This window comes from Nasonia vitripennis, assembly GCF_009193385.2.
Source record: "Nasonia vitripennis strain AsymCx chromosome PSR unlocalized genomic scaffold, Nvit_psr_1.1 chrPSR_random0023, whole genome shotgun sequence".
Taxonomy (NCBI): domain Eukaryota; kingdom Metazoa; phylum Arthropoda; class Insecta; order Hymenoptera; family Pteromalidae; genus Nasonia; species Nasonia vitripennis.
Window position 1 is genome coordinate 66,225 of NW_022279682.1, and position 10,736 is coordinate 76,960.

The window sequence follows — 10,736 nt, forward strand, 5'->3', positions numbered from 1 at the left end:
TCAACTGCTGCTCGTGTTATAAGCGTCGCGCATCTTGTTTTATAAAATTTACTGCTTTATCATTTAAGACGTAATATACGTTGACATGCAAATTATTTGTCATATCGATGTATGATATACTTTAAATATCCAATCATAATTCGAGACTTTTGATTATATTACCCCGACAACGGCATTGCTTCTCAACTGCTGCTCTGTTTTCAGTGTCGGCCATCTTGTTTTATAAAATTTACTGCTTCTTCATTTAAGACGTAATATCAAGTGGCGCGGTAGCGCCACGAAGGCGAGTTTGAGAAGCAGACGGAGCCGCGGCGCCCGTGACATATTTACTTCTATATTGGTGTTCGGATTTTTCATTATACAAAAAAAAATACTTATCATCATTATTGGTTGGATTTTTTGGCTTATTAGCATGTCTTCTGAGCTAAACTATGATTTCCAACAAAAACATTAGTGAAAAAGCTGCCTATTTTTATAATATGGGAGTAGATAATCCAAAAATGCTGAAATCACCTATTTATTCTTCAGCCCGAAATGTGGTAGGACCGTGAAGTTAGCCGCGCACGGCCAAGAGTAAGGGGATTGCTTTCTCATAAATATCGAAATCCCGCTCATTTCCGCTATTCAGGTTGAGGTTACTATATGCTTTCCCGCCATATATTTACTGCCGATTTTATTTATAATCGTCATACAAGAGAATCGTTGTGTTTTTTTAATCTGGTCTGGCTAAAAGAAATTCATTTTTAAAGTCCAACAATTCAGTGCATTCACTTTATAAAAATGAATTGTAATTCTTCTTAAACAACCGATGAGGAGATGGAGTATTTGGAAGATCGTGATGTAACCACGTAAGTATTTGTGAGGTTATATTGTTTGTTTTTATTTCACGTTTTATATTGTTTTTTACGTTTACATTATAGAATCATTGTGGGGTATGTCGATGCAATTACTGCTCCTGCAAAAGCTCCTGGCAAGAACGATTTATTATTTAAATTTGTTGTATCAAATGGAAACAGACGCATTCCTATTCTTGTATGGGACGTAGATCTTATCAATAAATTATCTAAAGAAATTTGTTCTAGCAGGGTAAGTTATCTTACTTATTATTTACATCATACCATAGTTTTCAATATGTATATTTTTGTTTCTTTTTTTATTTATAGGTAGTAAGTATTAATGGTGGCCACTGTCGAGCTGTTGCCCCATCGAAAATCAAGGACGAAAGTAATTTGGTCCCATTTGAAGTAATAATAAAGGAAAATACAGAAGTTTCTTTTTTGGGCTATCACAACTTACAAAATCAAACGACGAATCAACTTCAAAAGGCCACTTTTGATAACATACACACTTTAGAAGGACTAATAGGTGAGTAGTAATTTTTAATTGATATTTTTTATCTAATTTGTTATTTTTACCTATTTCCCAATTGTTTTATTTGTTATTTTTACCTATTTCCCAATTGTTTTAGAAATTTCTGGCTACATAAGAACGAAGTTTTCGTTATTGCACAATCGTAGTGGCCATATGACTTATGGATTAGGAGCAATCACCGATGGGATTAAAAAAATCACTGTTCAAGTGAAACAGTTTACGGAATGTGAGGTTGAAATTGGAGATTATGTCACTGTTACAGGAATATTAAAAGGCCAAGGTTTGTCTTTACATGTATATAATTTTTGACATTTAAATTTAATATGCGATATTAAAATCCATTTTTTGTAGACTTCTTTTTGATAATTTCTTTTCTTTTTTAGACTCCCTTGTAACAATTTTTTGCGATAGCATCAATAACATAAAGTTGGATGCTGAAAAACCAGCTTTAACAGCAGCAGAAGTTTAACGTGGTAGCCGACCAGTTAAACGCATACGCACAAGTGACAAAAAATGTTGAATTACATTTAAAATATTCCATATATTTTGAGTTCTACGGTTAAAAGCTATTATTTATTGATTATTTAAAAAAAAATTACTGTTACATATTTCATATGTTCTGAGTTTTACGGTTCAAAGCTTTTATTTATTACTTTGCTTTTATTTTATACTATTACAATTTTGAACTAGATTAAAGAAGAATAACAAATCATAAGACTAATTACGTACAAGTTTGGTACAAAATGTGATTCATAGTTTTATGACTGTGATATTAGAAACATATTTTGATAGTTATTCTTCAGACTAAAAATATGTGATACTCGTGTTTATCGAAACTAAAATAATTATATATTTAAAAAGTCAATACTCTTATTATAACAGTATTTTCATAATGTTTAATTAGTTTCAAAGATTAATATATAATTATGATATTTTCAGTTACACGCTAAAGTATAATGACTTCAAAGACTAATTGACTTAAGATTTTCAATTACATGTTCAAGTATTTAAATAATTTAAATGACTTTTAAGACTTGTTACAAGAAGAGAATTGTATCTTTTAAAGATAAAGATGACTCCGTAAACAAAAGTATATTTGTACTTTTCCAGACATATGAGCCATAATGTGCTTTTCCAAATATTTTTTGTTAACGTATGTTCTCTTACAATAATTACATGTGTAAACATTTTTAGGATGTTGTGAGTTTACATGTTTTTCCAAAACATCTTTTCTAACAAAAGTTTTATTACAGATATGACATGTAAAGTTACATAGATCAGTATGTGTCAATCTATGAGTTTGTAGATGTTGATTTTGGGAGAACTTCTTATTACACTCATTACAACTGTAATTTTTCAAACCTTTATGTATACTTTGATGTACTTTTAATTGCCCATTTGTTTTGAAACTTTTTTCGCATATTAAGCATTTAAAAGCTTTCACAGTATCATGGATCTTGATATGCACATTTAAATTTCCCATTTGAGTAAAACTTTTTTTACATATAGTGCATATATGTGGTTTATTTTTTGAGTGTATTCTTTCATGTATTATTAAATCTCTCTTTCTTTTAAAAGTTTTTTCACAAGAAACACATGTGTACAGAACATTTTCAGAATTTTTATCGTTTTCCATATTTAAACAATATTCTTCATGCAGGTTACTTGATTTTCAAAATAAAAATTTTATTTAAATCTGTTCCAGATTGATTCGTGTATCATACTGCCTACAAAGTTAATTATATTTTAGGGTTAGGGTTATACTTATTTCGTACAAATTATTATTCTATTTTATTAATATACGTGACTTACCTTTATTTTACAACGTCTAACATTTGTTAAAAAATGTTATAAATTTTTTAGAGCTACATAAATAGCCGTATAGTTGAAGAAATATATGAGAAAGCAATCCCGTGCGCCGTTGATGACAGAAACTTATGGGAAAGCAATCCCGCGCGCGGCTCACGACAGAAATTTATGAGAAAGCAATCCATGCGCGATTTGGATGCGCAGTTGCATTTTTTTGGACTCGCATATGTAACCGCGTATAAAGAAGTATACGTGACGTATCTGAGCGTGAGAACAACAAACAATCAACGTGTTTATGTTGATAACAAAAAAGCTTGTAGAGTATACATGGTTTGGAGTTAACAGCTTATTAAGGAAGAATAAAAGATTTTCAAGAGTACATAGCTTACATGGCTTGGAGCCAATAACTTTAATAAGGGAGAGAGAAAAGAGCACCTGGCAAATAACATGCAACTTCATTTTTACTTTCTACAACATTCCACCTGTTGATTTCCAATTATTCGGTGCAAGTCAACGTTCATTTTAGCAAAAACAGGTAAAAATTATTAAAAATATGTTTTTCTAACATTATTTAAATGGAAACGTTTAGATTACAAGGCATGTGCTAAGAGTGGTAACCTAACCTGCACATCTATACACACAAACATATACATAATCACACACAACGTTCACTGCCTTAACTACTCTAGTATGCACGTGAATTTTAAAAACATCAGTTACAATTTGTGTGTTGAATATTACCAAGGATGAAGTCCAGATGTAATTATCTTAATAGATATTCTCAACTCAGTGTTCGAGTCAGTCGCAGGTAGTATATATCATTATGGTGGCATATATGCAGAGCATTATAATTTTTGCTGTACATTTTAGTGTAGATACTTGTTTCATTATGCACAAACAGGTTAGCGTAATAATTTTTACTTAACAAACTCTGCTAGGTGTTCCACATCAAATCCTATGGCTTATAGTGGACAAAATGTACAAATAGGTGTTTATATGAAAATGTAACTGAAACACGTGAAATCAAAACAATTAGATATATTGTTTCAATATCTTTAAATAAATCACCTTGTACAATTTTAAACCTCTGAGTATGATAGTTTTGAGAGCGAAAACAAAATCAGAAAACAAGCAGTCGTATGTAACTATTGATAATTTTTGTTCGCACTCAATTAAAAACTATCATACTTGGAGGGCTAAATTTTTGTGTGGTGATTTTTTTCAAGATGTTCAAATTTTGAACAGCTACCAAAGACAGACAAGATAAAATTGTTACGCTATCTTGTTTCTATGTAATAAAACAAGCATCTACACAAAAAATTTTACATCTTTGCATTAATACACTGTATATATGCCACCATATGTGACTGACTCGAACACTGAGTTGAGACGTACATCTTTCAGGATAATTATGTTTCTTACAGGTTATTAAAAACAGCAAATTAAATACACTCACACTATATGACACCATACTTACTGTACACATAATAACTCTACACAATTGCATTTTCCTACATGAAAAAACTCTACGCAGATATATTTTCTACACGAATATTTCCTACACTTATTTTTTATTATTTTACTACACTGCAAAACTCTACACAAACGTATAACCTATTGTTGTAACAATGATATAACAATAGGTTATGATATTGTGTAGAGTTTTGCAGTGTAGTAAAATAATAAAAAATAAGTGTAGGAAATATTTGTGTAGAAAATATCTGCGTAGAGTTTTTCCGTGTAGGAAAATGCAATTGTGTAGAGTTTTTATGTGTACAATAAGTATGGTGTCCACTATATCAGTTTTCAACTTATTCTAACCTCTTTCCCATCATGCTTCCACAGTTAACCTTTTAAGTAGTTATTTAAATATTATTACTTAAGAAACGATTCTAATTTTTTTTTGTAATTACTCTTTTTACCTTTACATATCTTTGCCATGTTTTGAACCAGAATCGTTTAGTTTTTATTAGTTCGCTTACTTTCTACCAGAGACGATTTTTTTTATTTATCTACATAATTTTTTTCTTTTATTTTACAGCTAAAATTTGGATTGAAGAATAACGGTACTCTCTATGTCCTACAAAATACAAAATTGTAAGGTATATACATATTTATATACATGTTTGCAATTACTTTTATTGACTTTTTTCATATTCTAATGTTATACCATATTTCTTTTTCAGGTTTTCTGTCTTTGAATAAAGCTAATGACTATAATATTAATGAAGTGTGATATTTAACATCCTAAGTAATTATAACTGATTATTGCAGTTTAGTGAAATTTGTTATTATGACTGATCATAGTATTACTGAACTTTGATAAAATTACTGTAATAATTGTCACAATGTAACAATAAAATAAATAATTTCAATTTTTCTCTCTCTTTTTTTTTACTGTATATATAGACTGCCTTCCGTCTATTTTTATTTACAAAACAATATCCTTACAGTTATAATTATTCCTTTAAAAATAATATCTATCCATATTTCCAACATTTATTTTTACTAAAATCCTGCCTTATCTAGCCAAAGCCATAGCCAAAGCCATTAGCCAAAGCCATTAGCCAAAGCCATTGCCAAAGCCATTAGCCAAAGCCATTGCCAAAGCCATTAGCCAAAGCCATTAGCCATATGCATCAGCAAAAGCCATTAGCCAAAACCATCAGCTAAATTAAGCCATTATAGCCAAAACCATCAGCCAAAGCCAACAGCCATATAAATACCCCATGGTCATATCAGTTGAATATTGCTATATTCAGCGAAAGCTGTCAGTCATAAATATAGTTACAAATAGTACAGCCACACTATCGTGCAAACAATTGTAGATTAGAACCGATTAAAACGATTATAAACTATTAAAACGGAGCACTGTTGAGGATTACAATCGTTTATTAATCCAATCAATAAGAAATTGTGATTCGTTTTAATCGTTTATAATCATTTTAATCTGTTTAAATCTGCAACTGTTATCAGGGTAGCCAAGTCTCTACGTATCTAACCGAAGCCACCAATCGGAGACATCAACCATAGATAACCACAGCCACAAGCCTGTATTACCTGCAAACAGCCGAAGTCATAACCATTAACTGTATAACTATAAAACAGCTTTTATTAGCCATAATCAGATAGCTAATGTATTTAAATTAAAATAAATTTTACATTATTTCAAACAACCAAAGATTAATTAAACCAAATTTATATTAAATATATTTTTTATATGATACTTGTACGTCTGCTCTAAGCGACAAGGCATTAATTAGTCCGCTAAGTATTTATGTAGACTATTTTGTTAGAATATTATAAAATGGATAATAATATTACACAAAATTTCTCAGAATGTGCACGAAAACGTGTTACATCAGGTGATTTGCTGGAAGATTCTGACATTGATTTTTTTCTATTATTACTAACAAAATGTTCAAAATATAAGCCCTTTTCAACTTTACTTTTATACCTAGGTCTTATTTCAGAAATTCCGAGAAATCAAAAGCATATACAAATTATATATTTATCCTCAGTATGCAATAATCCAAACGATACTGGACATTGGGTAACTTCTTATTATGACACTGATTATATTTATGTTTTTGATTCTATAAATAATAAAGTAATGCACAAAGATTTAGAAAAATCATTAAAATTGCTACATCCTTATTATTTTCTGGAAGGTAAGAGAGTTATTTTCCCAAAGGTTCAACAACAAACGAATCAAAAAGATTGTGGAATTTTCGCCATAGCTTTCGCAATAACTTTATTATGCAAAATGAAACCAGATCTTCTTACGTATAATACTCATATCATGCGTCCACATTTACTGAAATTACTTGTTAGTAAGTACATCGCACATTTCCCTTGTATTATTACACCTATCCCTATAAATGTTCAGCCTAGAAAATTATATGATACAAATATTATCATTAATAATGCTTGTCTCAATGATGAACACATAGATTATTTTCATACAATGTTACAACAACTTTCTGCGTACCAACCCTACTCAACGTTGTATTTACAGAATATTTCAAAAATTTCGCATATAAATGAAAATAATAAACACATACAAATATTATTTCAACGTGGCTCCACAATAGGTCATTTTGTATGTACATATTACGATACTAGTAATTTATTTGTGTATGATTCAATGAATAATAAAGAACTTCATAGTGATATTAGTATAGTTTTAAAGACGTTACATCCTTATTGTTTTAATGAACAAAAGAAACCGATTATATTTCAAACAGTTCAGTCCCAAAAAAATGCTACAGATTGTGGTGTTTATTCTATAGCCTATGCTGTGACCCTTTTATTTGGTTATAGACCCGAGACAATGGTATATAATAACAGTGAAATGCGTAAACATTTGTTAAAAATATTTGAAACTAGAACAATTGAACATTTTCCATGTCTTAGTACTTTTTCCAACTATTGTTCACAATTTAACTTTAGTTCCATAACTGAAACAAGAGCTACAATTTCCGGTTTAGGTAACAATGTTATGCATAATAGAAAACGTACAAACGATCAAATAACGGACGAAACTTCATTACAAAACCATAGGGAAACAAATCTACATAGTCTCGCAATCAAGAAAAAAAAAACATACTATCAAAAAAATAAAGATAAAATTTTACAAGCTCGAAGAGACAAACGTCGAATGAAAAAATGTAAAACTGGAACTGCACATAGCAATCAAAGTGTAATTGATGAAACTCAGAAATGTTTAGTTGATCAGTTATCGCCTCCAAAAAATATTAATATTGTCAAAAAATATAAATCGTGTAAAGTCACTGAAAATGAAAAATCTATTTCTTCTCTTAGTAATAATGAATCGAGTTCACAACTCCATATAAACGCGCACGATTACAATACAAAAAGCATTGATGATAATAACAAATATGATTGTAATCCAAACTCTCAAAGTTACAATAAATCATGTAGTGAAAAGACAAACAATTATTTATATTCTAATAGTAAGACAAGTTTAAAAATAAAAATTATTATGAATCGCACAAGAAAAAGATACTAAGTAAAAGAAAAATACATTATTCAAATAACAAAACTGACATTTTGAATAAGCGCAGGAACAAATACAAGGATAATCGTGAAAAACTAGTAGAAAGACAAAATAAATACTACGATAAAATTAAAAACAAAATTGCAATGGCGAACAAAATTAAAAAGAAATACAATGTGATTAATGTTGTTAAGGATAGTACAATAAAATTAATAAAAAACAGTGAAAATTTTATTACCAATATTATGATTAAATTGGATTGTTCATTTTCTTCTTCACAACGCAGATTAGAGGCTGAAAATTTAGTATCTACTTCCATTTATCTTCGAGATGAATATATCAACAAAGTAAGAAAAGTGTTGAAAAATCTACAAAATAAAATTGAATTGTCATTGACTCGATTAGGTAATATATCTATTACGGATAATATAGACTGTGCATTAACTGCTTTATGCGGTATTCCTAAACATACTTCCTCCTCAGAACCATATTTTTCTGATGCAGCGTATGATTTTCGGCTTGGATTATTTAACGATTTTAATATTAATAATAAAGTTATTTTAAATGAAAAAGGACAAACCACCAATATTTTACCACTTATTATTGAAGAAAAAAATAAAAAAGGTAAAGTTTGGGAATGCAATGGTTACTGTAAAACTATCGATATTGATATATTAACAGAGCTACAAGCATTTTTTTTAGATATTCTTAAAGTGACTTTCAGAAATGCTTACAAGTTTTTTTATCTATAGATATATGTTCAGCTCAATCACGCAATATTGATAAGCTTGGTCATCCAAACATTTGTTATAACCAACCCCTATTATGTACTTCAAAATTTTTAAAGTTGCAAGTTTTATCATCTCATTATCCTCATTTGCGAACGATTCAAAGATCTCTTTATGAATTGAAACATTTGTATACTTTTATTTTGGACATAGAAAATGCCTTAAATGATGCAGATGTAGTGTTATTAAGAGATATTATACAAAAATCCAAGAAACTTGGTGTACCTATGAAAAGCAATAAAAACCTGAATCAAGTAAATTTAAATGAATCAGAATTAAAAGAGCAGTTTTGTATTGGCATCAAGGAATATACAAAAATAGTAACGGATCCACCTACGATTCCTTGTATTTCATGCGAAAGACTATTTTGTGCTAGAGACATTCAACATTATGATCAGAATAATGCAACTAATGTTGCTTTTGAATTACTCGGCATAGAACGTGAAAATCTTTTTCAAAAACTTAAGAAATTGCATAACATTACCGATAATTCTATATGCAGACCTTGTTTAACAAATTTAAGAAAAAATATCATGCCATCCAACTGTATTTTAAATAACCTTTTTGTGGGAGAAGTTCCAGAAGAAATTAGAAGTCTCAATATGATAGAGAAAATTTTAATACAAAGGGCAAAAGCTTTTCAAACAATTACGAAACTAAATACCGTTATGAATAAAAATATTCCTCATTATGTAAAAATTGATAAAGTAATTGGTAGAACATTTCATTTACCTTTACCACTAGAAGAGACTTTAAAAAAGATATGTCCTGATACTGATCCCATTAATGCAGATCACGAATTATATATCTTGATTCGAACACACCCAACAAAAGCTAATGAAATTTGGGAAGATTACATTGATATAAACAAAGTATGGAAGGCGTTACAGTGGCTAAAGAAAAATAATTCTATTTATGAAAAAATTGAACTTCCATCTAATCCCCAAATGTTATTGGATACACTACACGAGCAATTAGAATATGAAGAAAATCATGAAAACGCAGAAGAAGAATGTACACCTAAAACAAATACAGTACCAAACGAACCCCCAGTACGTCCGTTATTAACCCAAAAATCTGAGACGGACCCTTTTTATGACCATTACACCATTTATCCTTTGCATGACAAAAGAAAGAATGAATCAGATACTGCACTTTACCAGATGTTGCAAGTTTCCGCTGCTGCTTTAGATAACAGAGGAAAAGATTTAGATCTCAAATGCTTTCCTGATTTATATCCTTACGGAAAATATGGGCAACATGCTGAAAGAAAGCCTAATTTAAGAGATTTCGATTATATTAAGAGTAGATTAGCATCGAAACATTCACAATTTAGATTGAATATTCAATATCTGTTTTTTTCACTTTACAATAATACACTGAGACAAATAAATGCTGGAATATTTCAAATGCTTAATATCATCAATCCAAGGTATAAGTACACGGTCAAAGAATTTCTGCAAATATTAAATGAAAATAAACTAGATGGTAATTTAGATACCATTTTCTCTCGTTTGCCAGGTACTGAATCGTATTGGAAAAAAGTTCGTAATGAATTGAGGTGTATGGCACGCGAGTACGGACCTGCTACTTTCTTTATCACTTTCAGCCCAGGAGAGTGGATGTGGTCTGCACTAGCGGAATATATAAAACAAGTAAATGGGTGGAATGATAGTCGTTCTATTTCGCAATTAATAGCTGCAGACCCGGTATCAACTGCTAGATATTTCCAAAATAAATTCAAAGCT

At 29.9% G+C, this 10,736-nt stretch overlaps 1 protein-coding gene across 3 annotated transcripts; it reads left to right on the forward strand.

Annotated features, from left to right (window-relative positions):
* Positions 1-287: 287 nt before the first annotated feature.
* LOC116418012 lies at positions 288-8,364 on the forward strand. Of its 3 annotated transcripts, none has more exons than XM_032602193.1 (7): positions 288-848; positions 921-1,086; positions 1,164-1,365; positions 1,469-1,651; positions 1,755-3,715; positions 5,222-5,277; positions 5,367-5,560. In XM_032602193.1, the coding sequence occupies exons 1-5, from the start codon at positions 817-819 to the stop codon at positions 1,838-1,840; spliced, it is 669 nt and encodes a 222-aa protein (XP_032458084.1). In that variant the 5' UTR covers positions 288-816; the 3' UTR covers positions 1,841-3,715; positions 5,222-5,277; positions 5,367-5,560. The 3 variants fall into 3 exon arrangements, with proteins under 3 accessions (XP_032458084.1, XP_031789057.1, XP_032458083.1); XM_031933197.2 differs by having other exon boundaries at positions 299-848; positions 5,222-5,282; XM_032602192.1 differs by lacking the exons at positions 288-848; positions 921-1,086; positions 1,164-1,365; positions 1,469-1,651 and having other exon boundaries at positions 3,582-3,715; positions 5,222-5,282; positions 5,367-8,364.
* The last annotated feature ends 2,372 nt before the right edge of the window (positions 8,365-10,736 follow it).

What these genes read in the sequence shown, in the direction of transcription:
- LOC116418012 (XM_032602192.1), top strand. Translation starts at nt 6,488, where the DNA reads ATGGATAATAATATTACACAAAATTTCTCAGAATGTGCACGAAAACGT.